Source organism: Calypte anna, chromosome 2, assembly GCF_003957555.1.
Source record: "Calypte anna isolate BGI_N300 chromosome 2, bCalAnn1_v1.p, whole genome shotgun sequence".
Taxonomy (NCBI): domain Eukaryota; kingdom Metazoa; phylum Chordata; class Aves; order Apodiformes; family Trochilidae; genus Calypte; species Calypte anna.
In genome coordinates this window covers 98,086,613-98,109,229 of record NC_044245.1, presented here as the reverse complement: position 1 = coordinate 98,109,229, position 22,617 = coordinate 98,086,613, and the positions used below count along the sequence as shown (strand labels likewise).

Here is a 22,617-nt window from a genome sequence, read left to right as displayed (position 1 = left end):
CATAGTATTTTAATTCATGATGTATCTGCTGAAAATTTATACCAGTCCTCTGAAGCAGGTTTACTGAAATTAAACTCTATTTTTAGGACCACCAGCTTACTCACTTCAAGCAGGTGTGTTTTTTAATTCAAGTCCTGGTCTATTAATAATTTGTAGAGTATTAAACCATACTGTAAAGCTAAACATCATTTCACTCACATTTTAATGACAATACACCTCATTTGCTTCACTGCCTTTCCAACTGCTGCAGTAAAGAAAAGTTTCTTCATTCTGCATTGGTTTTTAATGATTCTTTCCCTTATTAATGGAATATTTTCCCCTTTCCCATACCTAAATGGGACCCCTACTTCAAATCCCCTAAAGCGTGCTTTTTTTCTTCTCTGAAACTATTAATTTTTATTTTTCCCAAACATTCTACATCAGTTTTTAAACACTTTCTCAGTCTGAAATGTATATAGGAGACTTAAGGCTGTCTGTCTTCTGTGTAGAAAGCTGAGTCTATCTATTGCCAGTACGTGAACAATAAAAAGTAAAGTCTGCTTCTGTACTAGCAGGGCAACATCTGCATGCATAACTCCAAGGCATAAGATACTTATTTTGAAAGACAATGGGTTATTACTTCTACAGGATTTTAAAGTATATAAGAAGTCTACACAGAAAAAAAAGAAGACAACCTAGCTTGAAAGTGAATTCATAGTATCTTGATGAAATGCCTGTCAAGGGCATAAGTATATACTCCTGACAGTCAAGTACCAGGTTTGTTATATCAGACAGTATTTAAAATCTGAAGAAAGATTTTTGGTTTTGTAATGAAGGCTTAAATAATGTAGATTCTATGCTGGCTCTGCCATGCAGCCCAAATGTCACACTGGGCAATATGCCTTAAGTCTTCAAACTTAATTTTTCTTTTTCTAAAATGAGAGCAGCATTTATTTTCCCCCATCAAACATTCTTCTTGCTTAATATAGCACCCTCATAATTAAGTCACTGGGGCAACTCATAAAACCTCAAGTTCATCACACACATCAGTCACTGCTGGTCTGGGTTTTAAAGCTGTAAAGTCTGCTACTCTATGTGCATGTATAAATAGCACAGTAAGACACAGAAATCAAGTGGAGGATCTGGGACTTGTAAGTAGACAATTTTCCATAAAGTTGGGAGTCTAGGGATGGAGAGATCTTAACTTATAAACATTTTCCTTGTGTAAGAGAATAACATACCTTAAATTGAAAAATGATTTTGCTATAAACCCTCCAAATAAGTGGTAAAATTTTTCATCACAATGGTATGGGTTTCTCCCTTTCTTGTTTAATAATGCTTAACTAAGCTTTTCAGATTAACTTTTTATTTAACATCCAGTAATGAGTCTAAAACATGAAAAACCTACATATTCCAATACATTTTTGTAGTGCCAATACTTTAAATGTTACAAGCATAAATTTGCAGCTTACTCTTCCTGAACATGCAGTGTTCAAATGTTCTTAACAGTGTGTGATAAAAGCACCAGACTGTAAATAAAGTCAAGTTCAGCACTAGCTCTGTCTACCAGATCTGAATAAAAAGCTATCGGCTGACAGGAAGCAAAATTTTGAAGAAAAATTTAATATAACAGAAAGCCTGTTTATTAAACAACATAATAACAGAAGTCAAGTATATTAAGTTGGACAATGAAAGCTAAAAGTATAGTGAAAAAGTAATGTTGAATGTTATAAACACAACTTGGCTAACAAAGTTCATTAAGAGCATCACATTCTGTTAGCGTACAGACAAATAAAAGAATTTAAAAATGGGAAAAGAACTATTTTCCGCATGATTTACTAGTTGTAGGTTTAAAGGAAACTCCAACAGTAAAAAATACACAGAGTTATAATTAAGAGCAGCTCTTTGGAAAATTAAAAGGTAAAAAGGTGACCAAGGATCAGAGACCACAAATTACTTCACTGTTTTCATGCAGTTTTAGCTGTATTTATGTTCTCCATGCCCAGCTAAATGAAACAGCTGTGTAAGAGCTAGGAAATGCACAGAGCTTTCACTCCAAGAATAAAAGTGAAATACTCAAATAGTCAAGCATAAGCAATATGCTCAGAAAAAAAAAAAAAAAAAAAAAAAAAAGGTAATGATGTACTGCAGCACCTTTGTAAAAGTATTTGTAAGAGTTTTGTTTTCCAACCACTAAATGGTGGAGGAGTTAGAAACACTCAGTTTAGACGAATATATGCACATTTTTCTTATCTATGTCCCATGAAACATTTTTAAGAGTTTTGCTCCAAAGCAAATACAGCACAAGGGATGGCACATCTTCCTCAATGCACAGACCAGATGGAGCAACTTGTTTACTTTGCAGTGAGTGTCTGCTCCAGATCAACAACAACAGGAAGAAAATTGCTTTAATGTGCAGGCAAGAGGTGTCCCAGACCATGCAGGGGGGTGTGGAACTCTATGATCTTTAAGGTCCCTTCCAACCCAAATCATCCTGTGATAAAAAACAGCATACAGAAAGCCCAGAACATAATGCAGCCAGAGAATAGCCTTGAACCAAACTTTGAAGAAATATTTTGTGTCATTGCAGAGAAAGGAATAGATGGCAGGCAGTTTACATTAGCCAAGACAGAAGAAAAAAAAAAAAAAAGCCTGAAAATTATCATCTTGGCAACAGAGAAGAGGGGTGCTTTTAGCAGATGGCAATTAAGGATTTGGCAAGCATATTGAGGAAAAGAATGTGAGTCAAAGGTAACATTAATAACAGAGAAAGATAAAGACGTAATAAGAAATACATAGCAAAGAAATAAAGAATTCAGGTGGCAGTACAACATCCACTAAGCCCAACAGAAGAAAGAAGCAGAATTGGAGGGAGTTGTGCATTTGGAGCAAAGAGTCATCTCTGTATCATTGACAGTCATCAAATGTTGGGCAGAGGCAAGAGGCAGTAACACACACCCAACAAAAACAGATTATTAACTTTTTGGTTAGGGAGAAACATAAATAAAGGAAGTTAATGAACGAACTATAAAAGATTTTGAAAGAAAACAGAGGAGGCAGGCTTAGGACTAAAGGTATCATATAGATGAGGAACAGTGACAGGAGATTCAGATGAGAGGGTTTCAGGCTTAGGGATGAATATGTGGAAGGGAAAAAGAAAGTTTGCCAGAGTACCTCTACCTTCTTAAATGAAGTAGGAGTTAATCTACAGAGTGTAAACAACTTGCCTTGTCCTAGTTAATTATTTAACCTTCACTTCTTGCAGAGGGTGAAGTACTAACAGCATTACAGGTGCTTCATAATTACTACTGGTTAATAGAAGAAAGAGACATGAAATAGACATTCAGAATTCAGTCACCCCTTTGTTTTGTCTCTATGTTAAATTTACCCTCTGTATTTCCTTTTGGTAAATAGAAGTACTTTACTTCATGTGCTACAGCACACAACAACACTGATAATAAAAAATGTCAGCACTGAACATCTTTTAGAGTCTTTCCTTCACACCATAAAGAAGGGACCTTGGAGTTTGCTTTGCTTTCCTGTGATTGACATTACAAACATGTACATGGCAGACAAAGCTAAACAGTTGAAGATGAAAATGTTCACATTGGTAGGTCAGGGGGAGCAGAGAAACACAGCAGTTGCTAAAGAGTTCACTTTGGAACAAAAGCTCAAATGAGTTGCAATGTGTCAAGTGAAACAAAAGAAAGAAAAAAAACTAACAAAAACTCATTTTTGCCTCAATGAGCCCCAAGACTGATTGACTGTCCTCCTTGCCAAAGAAAGCATGCAGTGCTGCAAACTCTCATGACTTGACTGCAAATCTTGCTTTGTTTAATGTCTCAACTTCTCAGGTCAAGTGATTTAGATAAAAAGCTACATGTTAGTGTCCACGTGACAAGAAAAATTTAGTCATAGAACTGCAAAGAAAAAATGTACTTAACTGTGTAAAACCTAGAAACTAACACACACAACCTTATTCTTTTCAATACTTTGCTTTCTGCTGATATCACTGTATGCTAGAATAAGCCTTGTGATTCTTTAGTGCTCAAAGACAGTGTTATTGGGAATTTCTGAACTGGCCACCATGACTTCCCCTTCACAGAACACTGCTAATACCCACTTTAGTCAGAGGAAGTTACTCATGTCCCACAGTGAGATAAGGATATCACAAGTGGAACAATCTGCAAGGGGGAACACAGTACAAAATGAATGCAATACTATATTCACATACTTAGCCAGCACAAAGTACTCCCTGCTCTTCTAAAAAGTTATGTTAGTCTGATTTCTCTTAGCTTCCCAAAAATCAAACTTTCCACTGACACTGTTCAGCTGCAAGCCTCTTATGTGGGCTGAAACACTGCATGGACACAACTGCAAAGAACAGGCAATCTTCAGAGATTCAGCTGTTTTGGGTATTTTTTGTCTTTCATTTAATCTACATTCTATGCAGTACTTTACGCTCATCACCTGTAAATCTTCCATATACTTTTTACATTTTAGATGTTGGACTTCTGAGTGAATAGAGATACTCAAGAATGGCAGGTTTGGGTTGGGTTTTCTCCCATATAAATCAAAAAGCAAACACTATTAGGTCAAACTTACCACGGAAATAGAACTTACTGAACTCCAGGGGTGTATTTTACCTCAGTTTCAGAATTGCTTTAGGCAAAATGGACCAAGAAATAACAAAGATCTCCATGCAGTCACTCTAAGAACTACTACATGGTTCCTATTCACCCCCAGAAAGTGTACCCCTTGATTAGCTATGTTTTTCCTACTAAATGTTGGGTTTTAAGCAAGGCAGAAAGACACAGCAGCTCCACCAGAAAATTGATAAGTAGCAGGTTTCACTGAAAAACATACGATCTCAAAACCTTTTGAGGGACTCAGATGAACAGAAACATAGCTATAAATTTTGAGGCTTAAAATTTATAGCCAATAACAAGCAAAATAACCTAAGATATATGGTATTCTCATTTCATACTGATATTCAAAACTTGTCCTTTATTATATACAACAACAAGGAAGGACAACACAAAGAACTAAATTGTAGGCATGCAAACAACACCTAAATCTTAACTTTTCCCTGCAGTTTGAATGAGCAGATGACTCTCTTGGCTTAAGCAGATATGTCCACTGGCACTGGTTGACTATAAAAATAGAACTTTAAAGCTAATTGACACAACAGCTACCATACCATTCTATACATATGATAGCTATCATAACTACGATAGCATGTCATTAATAGGATATGTATTTTATTAAGTACAATATAATAGAATTTATAGAGATGGTTCTGCAAAAACTGAAGACCTGTACAAATTATCTTATTCTCCACATATTCCAAGATCCCTTTCAGTATCATAAACTATATTTGCAACTTTCACATTATCCTCTTTTTAAAAAAAAATAATTCTGTAGCTACCACAGGGTAACTATATGGGGAAAATTTTTGTACTTTGAGATTAAAAAACAAACAAATAAAAAACCCAAACTAAAGAAAACACCAACACCATCTAACTTAACGCCCTATGCTATGCTATTCGTGCATTTCACAGGCAAAATGTTCCTCTGATCCCTCTAAGTTACTGCAAGACCTAGTTTTCTACCAGCTGTTATCTGAAATTGTCAGAAGACCAAGGCTGAAGTCTGCCTCTGGACTTTTCCCCAGTTGATTGAAAGGTTTACTAGTGGCATGGAATAAAGTTTTCATCATAAATCCTGTGTGACTTCAGGGCATGTAGATTAGAGAAGTCACACCATAATACACTGCAAAACTGCAAAGCCTTTACAAGGAACAGTTGATTTCTCTTGGAGACTCGGGACAGATGGCAGGATTTTACTATCACTAAATCAGCTTAGTCAAAAACATTATTAGTTCTTCAGTCCAATATTCACTGTGTATCGCTAATGAAATTGCTGAATGAAAAGGGCAAAGTTCCAAGCCTAAAGCAAGATAACAGAAATCCTTTTCCTCCAAGATCAACCTCCTCTTGATGCAGTGTAAAGGCTTATACAAATTACAAAAAATAAAGCTCCTACTGAACAAGCAGCTCAGTAAAAAACACAAGAGATCAAAACCTGAATTCTACTTTTTTGTGTGTTTACTATTTAATCAAGTGTTTGCTAAATTGTTTATTTGTGACTATGAAGTAATTCAGGAAAATCAGGAGGTCAGACTTCCTGCAGCAGAACCACCACATTAATGAACAAGCATAATGGGCTTTCAGGTATCTAAAATAACAGGTCCTTCAAAGGCTGGGCATGCAGCTTCTCTGTGAGATAATTCCATCAGCAAGGGATGAGTGCTTCACTTATCAGAACTGGCACACAATGCTCCAGCACAACTTAATGCTTGCAAGAAAAGATGCATGATTCTACTTTGATTTCTAGAAGGCAGTCCTGAGCCTCTGGGTAATTCTCCTCTTAACCACACAAAGAATCAAAAACTTTCACAGAATTACAGTATTTGTGTCCAAGCATTCACACAGGATTTTTTTTTCAATGCATAATCAAAACTTATTTTGATGGAAGACACATTCAGCCATATTTTGTTAAGAGAAATTATTCTCAAAACCAATTTTGCCTGAACTCCTTGCAATGACATTTCTTCTCCCTTTATACTGCAAGGTTAATGACAAGGAAGCAGAACTAAGTGATTATCACTGAGCATGACAAGTATTGCTCACTGCAGCAACAAACCCTCAATCAGAATGATGCTTTTGTTAACACTCAACAGGGATAAAAAAATTAATCCCACATATGAGAAATACACTGCTTGAATTTTGACTCGGTAACAATGTAATGTAGGTGTGGCATTATTTTTAATGCAAAATTATGACACTTCTTTTGAAATCTTTATATTCTGTGCTATTAAATACATGCTCTTATTTTCAACAGCATGAGAGGTAATTGATTTTGAGTCAATACAATGAGCTGACAAGTATTTTCTTATTTGTTCCACAGGGAAACAGCAGACTTACTACCTATGTATTGATTTCCCTGAATTATCTGAAATACAGCCAACACTTCAAGTTTCCAATGAAAAAATAAAAAAAGCAATTTTATCTCAATAGACAAGTACTATAATTTTCATTGTATGTCAAGATTTTAAATAATTTCTTAGGGATACATATAACTGATCATTAGAATTTGCATACACAGTATACAAACTCTCCCTAAAACATCTATAATTGACTCTGTGACCTGACATGATCTGAAAGGTATTGAACAATTTATTCACCATTGTTTGGAACAGGCTACTTAATACACTTCTTGAATATCCTTCTATTAGCATACATACTGGTTGACTACATTAATCATACACAACAGGCCTGTGCTCAGTTAGGTGGGTCTTTTGCAAACACATGACAATTAAATCCTCCTACATATGAATCACTTAGCATTCACAGAATGCTTTCTATATGAGTACCAAATGTTTACAAATGAGGCGAGCATATTTTATTTGATCTTCACCACTTCTGCTGAGACAACTAAGGAGTACTATCATTAAGTACACAACAGTCATAGGCAGATACAGATTGAATAAGGCGACCTTATTTCTTATTTTCATCTTCCCAGTATGGCTATGGCATCTGGGCTCTGAACTTCACACAACCACCCATATCACTAGCTCAGAATAAATGGTGAACCAATTCAGGATAGTTCTCGTGTTCTGAAAAAATGTTATAATTGGTTTTAGTTATTATTTTAAGAACTTTGCCACATATTCTAAATACATTCAATCAGGCTGCATTCTTCCACTGGAATCAAAATGTGAGATGGGCTGTCTCTGCTGAATTCCTAGTTCTGAAACACACAGACATCATCAACTTTAGAAGCTGTAGCCTCAAAGGAATTCTGGAGGAGGAAAAAAAATCACTGACTCCTTCAAAATGACAAAGATAAACAGAAGAGTCAATATGCTAATGGTCACAGTGCTGCTTATTAGTGACAATTTATAATGAAGCTTCTGTCTCATGGGAAACTGATCTGGTTTTCCTTCCAACTGTCAACAACAAAAAAAAAATTTTTAAAAGACCAAAATTAATATATTCTTTTCTCATGGAAGGTGAAGTATAACATATCCAACTGACTCTCAGTAGACATTTTCATTAGACATAAAAGCACTTTTACCTTCCCAAAATAAAATGGTTTGTGTTTAGTTAAAAACATTTTAGCAAGTATTTATTATTACCTGTATTTTTAGTGTTAGGGTCTTTTGTTACGTTCATTTAAAACAACAAAGCAAAACTGTAAAACAATATTTAGTATGCAAAGCCAATGACACAGTAGGTTATCATTTGCAAACAAGGTACTAGGTTTACAAGTGGAGATTTTACAAATGCTGAAACAAAACCAGGATGCATTTGCTTAAACTGAACACATGAAGAAACAAAATGTGCCTAATTCAAATTTCTGTAGTTAAGTCAGTTAGGAATTACTCCTTACACTGTATCCTCCAGACAGGACATTTCCTTTTTTTAATTGTTACTAACAGTAGCAAAAATCTGGATGGACTTAGCATTTTACTATTTGTAGTTGAATTAGCTGGCCTTTCAATTTTTATCTCTAAACCAGCCATTTTCATGCACAGTCTATATATATAAACCCTTCAGTACCAGCAGTTTGTCACCTTCATATGTATTATTGATAAGAAAACAGGCAACCTGCCAATTAAGATGCATGCACATGCCCCATCTTCAGATTCAGCCTGAGGTGCTGATGAACAGTTGAAGTAAAAACTCAATTTTACATTTCAAAGAAATTGCAATGACAGTGAAAAAAAAACTGCCCTGCAAAGGACACCGAAGCTATATTTCTTGCTGGAAAAGTTTATTTAATGAGTAGACTCTGTAATTTACTCTGTATGGTAATAAAAATTATACTATGAGTCCACATCTTGTACAACAAGATATTCTACTTAGTTTTCCTTTCAGTCTTGGATTAAATTTATGAATTTTGCAAAATGATAGTTTGAGCATTCTTGCAGAAGTAGGCACAGTTCAGTATCAAAGATACAGAGTCAAATAATGGCCAAGATATAAAAAAAGCAGATTTAACAGGATTTGTGTGTCTGTTGCTACCTGAGCTATGCATACAGCAATATTTCTTGGGCTCCAAAATACTGTCAAGTGAAAAATTAAAGGAAACATTACAAGTATCTGAAATTGGGATGTCTTTAGATGGCTAAGCAACCCTGAGATCACTGTGCCTTCTCTTCTTTCATCCAAACTCTCAGGCTTTAGCCATTGTATAACCACTAAGTATTTATTACACAACCTACTACACATTTCTAAAGAATTTAGGTAGATTATCCAACAGAAACTAAAATAAAATATTCTTCTAAATTAATATATTTTAAAGAAATTATATATCAAACAAAATTACATTGGCTGTACAACATAACTCTAACCTTGCTCATGGAAAACTATGTGGCTTTTGCACCTTTGCAATCAGAACTCCACACCTAAAATATACCCCATTTACACTATGAGTCCATAAAAAAGAGATGAGCTAAATCAACAGTATCAGAGAACAAAAAATATTTCTCTTACCTCCATTTCTGTGCAGTGCAAACGGCCTGATTTATCTGTAATTGGAAAAAAAAAATCAGATTAAGTAAAACACAATGGACAAACAAAAAAGCAACTTTTTTCTTTTGAGTAACTGCCAAATATTCTTTGCTTTAATCATACATTTCAATAGCATTTCTATTATATATGCATGACAGAATAAATAAGGAGAAGGCAGCCCTGCCCTCTTTATTTGGATCCTCCACAGTACTCCTGTTTAAAAAGATGTGTCTTTAATGCCTGGCTTCATTAGTTAAATTGTATGACTGATGCCTGGCCATAGAGGGAACATGAAAACATGTTGGCTTAAATTAAGCAGCAGCAAATAATTATTTCAAGAGAAAAAACAACATTACTTCATAAACCAGGGAAAAGGCTCTGTTTCATCTCATGCTTCTGGGATATCAAAGAGTTCAGCAACAATATGAAATTCAAAAAAATTAAAGTTGAAATATTACTGTAATATTTCTGCAAGTTACTTTTGTCAATATTTTCCATTCAGAAACATCTCTTTGGAATTTATACAACACAGAAATTAAGTTTCTGAATTATTTAATCTGAATTTTTTGCAAGACAAAACACTTGCTTGACAGCTTCCAAAAAACAAGACTGTAATTTCACAACATCCTTGGAAGGTGCAATTTCACTAAAAGCAGCAAGTTTATAATTTTGTATTAATAATACATATTAAAATAGGGTGAAGTAATTCTGACAGGATGATTTTCTGTGGAAAAATAATAGTCAAGGAAACCACGTATACCACAGAAATAGTCATTTCAAAATGGAGCTATACAAAGCCTTCCTTTCAAAACACACATTGTATTTTACACTTTTTGGCCACACTGCACCCACACTGCTAGTTTAAAACTTGCAACTTTGGGCCTGAGGGCACCCATCCTAGGAAATACGAGACACAAATCTGAGTCTCCACATACTCAAACTTTGCTTGACTGCACAGACAATGAGAGCACATGCTACAGGTGATGGTTGCTGAACCAAGCTCAGTATGGATGAAGGATTTACTGCAATAGTTAGGAAAAGGCTGCAATTTGTAGCCATCACTGGAAGGACTGTTTGATCAGATTGCCTGGTGAGCCCAAGGAAGCTCAAGCAACTGGTTAGCATAGTGTTTGCACAGAATGATCATCCTGACTTCATTTTTTAAGTTTGAACAGCTTGCAAAACTGTCAGCACTAGCAAAGAGACACCTGAGCAGAAAAAAAATTAAAATTTCAGACTGAACTTGCCACCTTCCCTTTGAAACTTAAAGTCAAATACATCTTGAATGAATAGGGAACATCCACCTAACAAAGTGGTAGTTGTTCCCCCTCATTTTGAACTTTTGCCAATGAAAGCTGAATGCACTGGTGTCTGACTTCAAAATGAAGAATGGAAGAGTGACTTTAAAAGGTAGATTTTGCATCATGCATTATCTTTTCAAAAGGACTGGTGATTCTGGTTCATTCACTTCAAGAGCCACAGAAGAGATTCTTTTGTGTTTAACATAGTAACACAGTCAAGTGATTGTTACAAATTACGGGTGGGAAAAAATTAGAACTTTTTTTTTAAATGATTATTGGCAGATTTATAAATATTAAGAGGCTCTTTCTGTAGAATTCAAATGACAGAAAGCTGAAACAATGTGTCTTCATACTGTAAGATGATAAAAGAATAATTCACAAAAATGTAGTCAAGATGGGGTTAAAAAAAAAAAAAAAAAGGTTGTTTTGGGATTATTTTTGTAATTACTATGTCAGAAAAAAAAGTAATTATTTTATTATTTTAAACCTCTAACAAGTCAATGGTAAGCAGAAGGACACCAGGAGTTGCAGTCAATGATGAAAATACCTTGAGCTGTATCTTCCACGGTCTAACAGATCAGGGGTCAAACTGTACTGCTCTCAGAATCAGAGACACCAAGTACAACTTGCTACACCTCATAGCAATGAGAGACTGTGAAGATTTTTAACAGAAGGCCTAAAGAAGTCACAGAATCCTAAAACACACAAACAAATAAATCCACCCAGAGCAAAACACGTAAGGTAAAATTGGATTTCTGAAATAAACAGAAAAAGGTTTCTCTCACCACCCCTTAACAGACCTTCTTTGATAAACTCCCATAGCAGCTGTTTTTCAAGGAAAAGCACTCAAACTCTGGAAGCTTTCCTTATTTTACTTATGGTACTATCTAAATTTACCAGTGCAAATAAGAATTATTATTATTATTATTATTATTATTATTATTATTATTATTATTATTATTATAAAAGCGTAGGAAACACCTTAGACTGGATTATTTATTCCCATTTAAACCAGCATTTAAAAAAGTGATACTCTTGTCATTATTCCATGTGCTAGGAAAGGAAGGGGCAATAACAAGTAATTTAAGTCTCCCACCTGCTCAAATGCACTGCAGACAGTATTTAGACAAGTACAAACTACTAACTGACTTTCAACAATTTTAATATATACTGCACTATGGTAATTATTAACCATTCCATTCCATATGCCTCTGTATCCTGAGTCCAGCTTTATACTTAGATTTTCCTGAGCTTTCTGCAGTGACACCCAGGCCCTCTCTGTCAGCAACTTCCTACCTTTCTGAAGAGACCAGCATTAACATTATTGATTCAAGAAACATGCACTTGAATTTATCAAGACTTTTGTATTTGCTTTTGTATGGCCCATGCAATACAATTTACTTACACAGGCTTTACTGATACTGCCTAGGAGTAGAAATTTCTCCTCTCTCCAGCTGGCATGACAGAAAATGCAGAACCTCTTAGAGGTAGCCTAAGGGTCACATTTTCTTAATTTGCACCAAGAGAAAATAAAAAATCCCTACAAGAAGTCACAGAACAGTCTCTGTCTGCAAGCAGTATTAAGTGCTTATCTGGTAAATAGATGAAGACTTGAAAAATAATTTCTGTTGTTGCTTCTTAACATTAAGACTTCCTCAGACTTCACAGCCTTTCTACTGCACTGCATCTATGCAGTGTTTTCACCAGTCCTGCCAAAAAAGGTTCAACAGTACTTTCTGTAACAGCTTTCAAAAACAAATGCATTCATTACTAGTAAATGGCATAACTAGACAGTTAACCTTTACTTCCATTTATAAACAAGCTACAGGTTAGAAAACTATGATTTCTCACTCGTAGATTATTGAAATGCAGAAAATTAACAGCTTTTTCCAAATAGAAAGGAGACTTAAATTGGAGGTTTCCTATATCTCTGAAAACAGTCATATTTGCCACAAAAAAATGAACAAGCAAACAAAACAAAAACAACCCTTCACGTTGATTTTTCATTCTTCAAAATTTCTATTTTAACTTTTTTTTTTTCAAACCCTCAAGCAGAATCACACCAAACTTTCATCAAGCATTAGGGCACGCTGTCTCATCCTTCAAGGCAGGAGCTTAAGGTTGCTATTTAAACTGAAAAAAAAATTATCTTCACAAAATCTCTCAATGAGTTAAAAAAATACTATACTCAATTTATCTATAGCCTATGCTTCACTGAAGCACAATTTCTCTGCCTCCCAAGGTTTAACAGGACACGGTTAGAAAGGGTTAGATGTAAAAACAACAGTAAGTAGCATGTACTTCCTCCAACAGTAAGAAGCACACATTTAAGACTGAATTTTATAAGCAAAGGAGATAATTCAGCACATTTAAAAAGACTGACATACACTACTTGTAAGGAAGCGTGCAGGATGTAAACAATGTTTGCATTCTGCTATTTGAAAAGAAACTAAACTATGGAGCTGACGTTAGTGACACCAGAATCACACTGATCCAGCTGTAAGCTGCTGCTCCAGGATCCCTGCAGCTCACAGTCTCAGAGCATCTTCCTGGCCTTCCTCTGGCATCTCAGATCCCTCAACACAGATCAAAAGCATTTGCTTCAAGACAGCTTCTTGATGAACTGAATGATCAGCAACGATTTTCAAGCAACACCGTAGCTAAGGTAAGCACTGGCAAGAGACCTGAAACTTGTTTTGTGTTAAAGATTAATACTCTAGTTAAATGCCAAGCCCATTGCTGCAGGTGTTGGGTGAAATCAAGCAGCTACTTCCCCAATAGCAGTACTTAAGTTTCCTTTAGGAAAGACAGCCTATACATACTGGAGGACAGCAGAAGAAAAGAACAATGCAAAGAGCTAATCAAAGGCAAAGGAGAAAGGAAGAACACAAGAGTCACTAACTAAAGTCCCACAAATTGAATGGTCTTTAGGCTCTCAAAGTAACAGTAAGTTGAATTTGCATTTGCTTTCTGGTTTTAAGTCTCCAAGAGGCACTGTAGCTCCAACAGTAGGCTCTTCCTTGTCCTTAAGGGAAGGAGGAACTCCAAAAACAAACAAACAAACAAAAAGTTCAGGCTCTCATTTAATCAGCTGATTGCAGGAACTAGAGCCTTACTTACAAAATCTGACAAGATTGTCAATATAGGAGTCAAGACCAGTACCAATAAAAGGAAAGGGGAAGAATGAACACAGCAAAGGCAACCAAGCAACATAAGCAAGAGAGACTACTATGCAAAGAACAGGATTCATTATTAAATGAGGGAAAAATAGTGCAGAAGGAGTTGAGCCAAACTTCTGGCAGAGGATGGTTATTACAAGACAAAACAGAAGCCAGAGAAATCTTGCCTGATAAAAAGAAACAGAACAAAGAGAAAACAGGAAGGACAAATATAAAAGAAGAACAGTCTAACAGTGAAAGACATCAGGCTGCAGGGGAGATCAAGAAAAGTGAGAACACAAGGAAGTGGAAGGAAGCAGACTAGGTCAGGAGGTAAGCAGAGACCCCTCAGCAGTGTGTACAGAGACCCATGTCTTTAAGTGAAACACTTAGACTTTGATGATCAACATATCCTTCCCTTAAATGGTGTAATTAGAAGACAACAAGAAATGGGGTCAGTTTTTACAGCTCGTGGCTTTTTAGATCTGCCTCATGATTTCTGTATCAGCCTATGGCTGATGATTTAGAAATGGTATGCTTCATTTTTCTGCTTGGAAGCGGAAAAAGGAAAGATATATGTAAAAAAAATACAAGGAAAATTCTTAGAAAGGTCACTAAACTGAAGAAAGCCAGGACTTTCCTTCCCTATGTCAATCTTTTTTCATGTCTTCATCTTTATCCATGCAACCCAGATTCACTCAAGCTACTCTTTCCCTCTGTACATTGTACAACACAAAGGTAATGACTAAGTTCTTTGGTGTTAATACACATTAAATTTTGTAATAAAAATTATTTTAAAATAATATTAATTCCAAATTAAAAAGTCCATCCCCATGCTACCATCTAAGATGTAATTAAATAGAGACTCGTTGTCTTGACCCAAATTTAGTTAGCACAAAGAAAATGGCTGTGGTCACCATACAACTCCTTCTATGTTCCACTCTTCACCCTCTCTAGCAAGCCTCTAAGTTTACGTAGGGCTCATAAATTTTTGTTATTCTTCAATAAATACTGTGGTAGATGCATATCTCTAAGTGTATCTGTTTGTTGCTGCCAACCTCCTCTGTAGATGCTTAGATAGTATGCTCATTTTCCTCTGGCCTGTTCAGCTATCAATCCTTCCCAAAAAGTGTGAATATGCAGAGTTTACGTCTCACTTTTTAATTTTTTTTAAAGGTCTGTAACTCAAATCATATTCTAATTTTTCCTGGAGCTATCCACATATTTGCTCACTCTGAAAGTATGTGCACTTGTGGCAGAATTCTGACTCCATTGAATTCACCAGTAGTTCCTCCCATCACATTTGATGGACCCAGAACTTCAAGCAGGTTACAACTTTTTATAAATTGATAACACAGCACTACTGCATCTAAGAACTTTTACTAGCTGTTAATAAACTCTCCCAAGTAAATGAAAAAGCTTTCTTAATTCTTTCCTACCTTAGCCATGTCTTTGCAGTCTCATATTTACACTGACTCACCTCCTTTTTTTTCTCTTGAAGTGCAGAGTAATAAAATTCAGTAACATGCTCGTAGTTGCATGTGTCATGCAAGCTAACTTAAGGTTTTATCAGGAATAGAACAGTATTTGTTTTGTCCTCTTACTGGATCTATTGCAGTAGTATGATAAATTCAGAAACAAAGTAAACACTCTCCAGTTTCCTTTTAACAGTCACTGTGAAAAAACTTCCCCACTTTCATAAAGCCAAGTTCACTGCTAACATGGATGCAGGATGTTATGTACCTTTAATCCTCTTGTCACCTGCAACATGCCTACTCTACACTTGGCAAAAACAGTCACTGCTCAGGTCAGACTCATTCACCACACTGCTGCTGCAAAGGTCACTTTCACTGCCTGTTGCTCTGATCAGATCTTGCTCTCTCAAGTTGTCCTGTTAAAGGCACGCTCGCTCTCTCCATCACATTATACACAGCTACCATCTTCATTTTCAAAGCCCTTCTCGTGCTAACCCAGTCCTACCCATCACCTCTCACTAGGTACTGTGGGGTAAACTGTTTCCTCCAGCCAGCCCCTGAAGATAGACTCCAATACCCATTATGGGTTTTTTTAAGAAAAAAAAGTACTTTTGTTCTTTTTCTCCAGTGGTGCCCCATAAGGGCATTATATTAATTGTCTGCAGCATCCTAGCAGATGTCTCCTTTTTCACTCTACTCTTCAATCACTCTTAAAAATGACAACTACAATTCTCCTTTTCTTTCTACACCATCATTTTTACTGCATAAGTGAAGGAAACCTCCACTGAATTACAAATGTGTTGTCTTTTACTTTTTAGTTGTTATGAACAGCAGGAGCCCACAATTCCTCAAAGTTCTTTGCTCTTAAGTTCTCTTGGGAGCAAATGCCGATCTCAGACAACACAACATTATTCTTTATTCCTCCTCTCTCTACTTACCATTTTCAACATCTCTGTATACAAATGCAGGTAACCAAGGTCATCTATCATTGTTGTCAACTTCTTTCCATTTCTTTTGTGCAAGCATCTGAAACATGCATTTTTTAATTGGTTTTTTTAAATTATTTTTAGCCAAAGATGTTATTTTGTTGTGTTGGGATGTTTTTGTCCTCCTCTAACAGAGCCCCCAGCCATCTGCCTATATCCACAGACAGCCCATATGACCCCCAGCACAGAGGGTGCATCAGCATAAGCCATGACTGGAAGCCTTCCAGCCATCTTTAGGTACTGGGAACCACACTGATGGCACTGAGCCTACCGTAAATAAGGCCTAAGCTTTCTCTCTTCCACAGATCAGCAGAGCAAGTAAACAGAGATGAAGTATCAACTCACCACAGCTCCTCTCTTCTGTCCAGTGCCATTTTCTTCCTACCATGAATGCCAACATTAGCATCTCTATCTGTATCTTTAAACTCTCACAAGAAAAGGCAAGGCTAAATACATTAAACCTTGCTACTTTTAAAAACAGATCTTTCTGAATACCCTTGAACAAAATCTCAATTCAGAGCATAATTAAGTTTTCATCCTAGAGTACTATTTATTTTAGCAGTACTCACAGCAACACCTGTTTTGAAATTTAAATAGCATGCAAGGCTACTCCCATCCATTATCTTTCAACAGGGTCAACAAAATTAGAAGTAAAATGCCAGTAAACTAATTTTCCTCTAAAAATCCTGTGTATTTTTCCTTGGTGCTCCACAAGAGACTGACAGATGAGAACGTCTTGATGCAGACAAGCTAAATTTTCATTTATTTGTCCTGTATTTCTCCATGCTACATAGGCACACAAGGCTGTAAGAAGGACATGAGGGTTATTAAAACTGCCAAGACAACGTAAACTATTCCTCTCCAGCACGCCTCACTCCAAGCACTCTGAAACTTGTGAAAGCCACCGTGCAGTCAATTTCTCTGTGATCTTTTTGATTCAAAGCCAGAATATTCCATGCTTTATGCCCTCCCACTGAATGCCTGGCAGATTTCCAAGAGAAAAATCTGCACAGTACTTGCTTGTGACAAAACCAACAGTCATTTCCCTCTGTGACTTCTCTTAGGGCTGGAGGACAAGGCAAAAGAAGGGCCACTGACACTATCTGCAGAGGCAAACTCTTGGGAAGGAGAGGGAAGGCTGAGGAGCACCTCATGATTGCCAGCCCTCAAGAGCTGAATGGCTGGAAATCAGCACAGTTTGTTTTTCCAAATAACCAACTTTGCCTCCTTCTGAGAACCTCGTGGCTGTTCCTCTCCAGAAGCTCAGTGCAATGCCCAAAATCAGTGTCTGCCTTTGCTAAGACAGGGATCTGGCACTAACAAAACACATGGGGAAAACCCTCAGTTTTTCCAAGCCCACTTATCCCCAAAACCGTTCTGTGGGAAGGAGGCAGTGCAGTCAGCATACTGAGAAGCAAGAGCCCTTTATCAGGCTCACAGCAACAAAACAACCCTGACAAAACAGCCTCCTGTGCCCTGTGGCATTCTGCTGTCTCTAAATACTGGGCACGAGGTCGATTTGCAGCTCTCATGTTGGTTTTCTACTCCTATACTTATCACCTTGTTATTGCTTCAAGTTTATAAGAACACTTATGAGTTCCTCAAGAAGCTTGGAGGAGTCAAACCACATATTTAAACCAAATGTTTTAGCTCGCTCATAAGTTATGTTTTATTGCATCTGGCACTTTACTAGATGCCACTGTGAGCTCATCTCATATAAACTGCAAATAACAAAGAGTCAGCTAAAGCACCCATTAGGTAAAATACATTCTACACTGTATCTCCAATTCCATCGTGGGTATTTCTAAGCAACCCACATTTCTGTGGTATTTCGATGTCAGACAGTTACAGTGATTCATCCGAAGATGACCACAGTGTGCTCTTCATTTTTTGTACATTCATGTTTATTTCTTACTCACTGAAGCTCCAGCAAAACTATAGGGTTTGCAACACACCATGAGAGCATTGCCTCATGAGTGTCCCTAAAGCAAACTCCGTGACACTGCTGCTTTTGCTCCTGCCTCAGCCTGAGCTCCACTGACAGGCATGACTGATCACATCGTTCTTCACAATCCTGAACAAAGCCCGAATGTTCGCTACCCAAAGACACCATTCTTCGGGGACTTCTTTATTTCCCCACACAGGATTCTGTTGTTTACAAAAATAGAAAATAACAGCCAATACTTGCTCCTGTGGATTATCCAAACCTATGCACCAACCTACAGCTATACACTTTTTATGTATCGCTAGAATGTAATAGTTTTACAGTTTGGAGCATTAACCCGCAGAATCCCTATTGCTCTAGCAAACCTGACACAAGTATTTAAACCCAAGTTGTCCCAAATACAAAGGCAGGAAAACAGTTAGCAGGAATTCTTCCTGTTCTGTTGTGTGAGATTCAAGTAATATCAATGATTATGTGAAAATGAACAACTGAGTGACATTTTCAGTCCTAATCTTTTCACTTCTATTAACTAAAACCTTATTGATTTTTTTTTTTTAAACAAGATAACCAAATATTAATAGACTACACAGATAAAACTGGAAAGATCTCAGAATCAATCTCTGGTTTTGCTTAAGGACAGCAACTGAACTCCAAGGTTGTTTTTCTACCGTATTATCAGTGAAACTCATCTTTGTTTCCTATCTCAAGGACATTTTATTAAATTTCAAGGTATTTTCACTTGGAATTTCAAGTATTGCGCATTAACAGGAAAACTGCTTCATAAGAAGCTACTTTGGAGAAGTACCATCAATTCCTACATAATCAGTACCCCATTTAAGAAAACTTTAATTCCTATTTCAAGAGTAAAACATGACCAGAGAGCTTCAGGACTTATGCCATGATGTACTGTCCCCCAAGTCATAGCACCAGGGCTATGGTTGTTCTTCAGCTCTCATTGCTACTAAGCAGAATACATGAGCCTAAGAATAATACCTGTGCAAGAGGCTCAAGCTGAAATTGGCTCAGAACAGTCATTAATCATCTAAGGACACTACAATGAACAATAAGCAAAAGAACTTGGACAGTTCAGAAGATACTAAAGAGAAATGAGCCTGCTGTCAACGCTTCAATGTTCAGTATAGTAAATTACCAACATTCACTGTGTCGCACACATCATTTCTGGTAAAAACCTGCTACAGATTTCACAAACCAAAGAATAAAAGCTAACTGACTAGGACCATCTTTGCTTGTGTTCACATTTACTTTCTCAAACACACAAAATCCTTTTTGAAGGACTGAAGGCTGAGCAAATGGCCTGTATTGCAGAAGTATATTCAAAGTTAGGGAGATGAGGAAGCCCAGGGGCAGTAAGAGGACCCAAGGAGGAATACTGCCTCCTAGCAAATACAGGTCCATACCAGCCTGCAGCTAATACAAAAGTGGGATCAGCAAGTGTGGCTCAGGAATGGACATCTGGCAGAAATCCCCCCTCCTCCCCCTTTCTATTAATACACACTGGAGGGAGTGCTGTCCCTGGGCTTTTTTCCCTCCGATAGCTTTCCTGGGAGGTCTTAGCAGACTGGTTATCTTCTTATATATATGTGTCTGCACATACATATCCACACACACACACACACTCAGGCTCTCCAATTTTCAAGAAGCAAGCACACATGGTATTAAGCAATACACAACACAATAGATACAGCACTAAGCAAAATAAATAAGCAAATAAGTAAATAGGCAAGAGGAAAAATGTAGGGCAGGAGGATAAAAAAGGTCTCATTTATCCAAAGATTTAAATGTGGTATCAACACACACAAGTTAGCACGTGCTAACTAAAACACTTTAAAAGATTAATGCAGATGCAGCATGCAGCTTCAGCATAAACTAAACATGCTGGATATCAGTGAAGGGCCTGAACTTCATATCCAGATAAATCCAACGTTCCTATGGGCCCCTTCCTATGGGTCATTACAGATACTATAAGAGAAAATAGAATAAGCCCACCAACAGCAAGGAACAAGCAACAAAAGAAACACACAGTAAATCAACACATTTCCTACAGTAGGAAAGAGAAAGGAAGAAGTCTAATATAATCCCAAAACACTGCAAGGAGAAGCAGCACACACAATATGCAATACAGAACTCTTCCATGCTCCTGTGACATGGAGATGCTTTGGTCAGGGAAATATTTACCTGGAACTTATGGGTGTTGGTCTGTCATTTTATTAACATTACAATGACCTATTTTTAAAAATAATTAAAAAAGCACATTAGATCGCATTTAAATGGAAGCCATTATTATAGTTATTCTAATTGTGGAACAAAATTATGTCCCTTCTTCCACTGAGTATATTATACTTGCATTCACCACTAGCTCCAAACTGGATTACTGCAAATCTCTGCCTAAAGACTTCTCAGACAGGTACTCTATTAAAATGCTTCATTAAACTGTAGCACCAACTATAATATCCCTGTTCTGGATGCCAAGAGCTCAATTAATCTCATTTTGTGAATTTACCATTGCCTTCTGCTTCACATAACTCTGAAATGCAAAAACCTTTGTTTTCCTGAAAAATTCAGTGATGCTGAGCATGGACTAGTTTGATGATAGGGAATATCATCATCTGTGTGATAACTGACAGTGACTCTCTGCTCCCTAGCTATACTTTCTTCTATAGTTCTTCTGAAAGCAAGCTTTACTTGCAACCAAAAATACTCCTTTCCACAATCTTCATAAGCAGAAGCTTTGAAATGCATGACATGCACCCTTCTTTTCATTTCCAATGCAAAATACATTTTCTTGGGTATTAAAAAAAAATAATGGTAGGTGCTAAGCCATTGGAAGGTGTACAGAGCTTTATTTTTTTACTTAGCGTCATCACATCTCTCAATTGATCTAGTAGGTGCTTTTTGATACCAAACTATTTCTAAAAGGCACTGTGGGATGAGCAATACGCTCAAAGGAACTCCAAAAGCAGGCGCTATCGGTGCGGATGACCCAGTATTACGCACCAGAAGACGACACAATTATAAAACACTAAACCCGCATTCACCTCCCCTGTACCCGCACGCCGGCAATTAAATTCAAGGCGATAGTTTCTACCTTTCCACGCACGAAACCGAGATAGTGCAGGGACACACACACACATCTACACACACACACCCAACCCGCTCCCGGCCCGGCGGAGGAACCCAGCGCTCCCTCACCGCAACCCGCGGCGGGAAGGAGACCGTCTCCGCCCGGCAGCCACAGCCCTCGGACAAAGGCAGAGGCAGACGGGCAGCCGCCCGCAGCCGACACGGGACTGCCGCCCTTGCTGGGCAGTACCCGGGGGGCTGAGAGGGGTCAGCGGCGATGCTGGCGGCGGGGCCCGGCCTTACCTGCGGCGGGTGAGGGCGGCCGGTGGGGCTCGCCCTGCTCCAGGGTGACGGTGCCGTCCCGCCAGACGCGGAGATGGGCGGCCGCCCCCAGCCTGGCGGCGGGGGTCTCGCCGCGGCGGGCGCGGGCCCGTAGCGATCCGCAGCACTGGTAGCACACGGCCCACGCCTGCTCCTCGTTGATGGGCTGATTGTAGAGCCTGAGGATCTCCTCCAGCGACAGCGCCTCGGGCTGCCCACCGCTCCCGCCGCCGTCCTCCTCCTCCTCGGCGGAGCGGGAGGCGCCGGGCTGAGGCTCCGCGCCGCGCTCCCCCGGCAGCGCCATGCCCTGCCTCCGCCGCGGTGCTCTTCGCCTCACTGACCGGCTCCGCTACTGCTACTTGCGCTGCTGCTGCTGCTTCTGCTGCCGTCCGCTCCCGCCGTGCTCATCCTCTCCGGCCCCGCTAGTGCCACCAGGCCGCCGGACAACCCGGTCCGCGCAGTAGGCAAGCAGCGCCTGGCAGGCAGGAGGAGCGGCGCCCGAGCCTCCCGCCGCTGCCGCCGCCGCAGGGGCAGACAGCTCATAGCAACGCAATGGCGTCCCCGCCCGCCCCCGCCGCCAACGGCCACCGCCCGGCGCTGCAGCGCCTCCTGCTGCCGGCAGGCTCGGACCGACGGTAATGGCGGGCGGCGGCGCTGCTGTGCGGGACCGGGAAGGGCGGGATTTGCTCCGGGGGGTGCCACGGCGACCCCGTGTCCATCGGCAGCGCTTAAATCTCCCTGTGAGGCGCCAGGCTTCCGCCTCTGCCTTAGACACGGATAAAGCTGTGGTGTT

General features: G+C 38.5%; 1 protein-coding gene across 1 annotated transcript in view; it reads right to left on the bottom strand.

The window, feature by feature from the left end:
- SPIRE1 (spire type actin nucleation factor 1) overlaps positions 1-22,232 on the bottom strand; it is a 131,639-nt gene extending 109,407 nt beyond the window's left edge. Inside the window, 3 exon segments of the mRNA XM_030446375.1 lie at positions 9,540-9,574; positions 21,807-22,133; positions 22,136-22,232. Of these exon segments, the coding sequence (XP_030302235.1) occupies positions 9,540-9,574; positions 21,807-22,133; positions 22,136-22,232 (459 nt within the window).
- Positions 22,233-22,617: the final 385 nt, after the last annotated feature.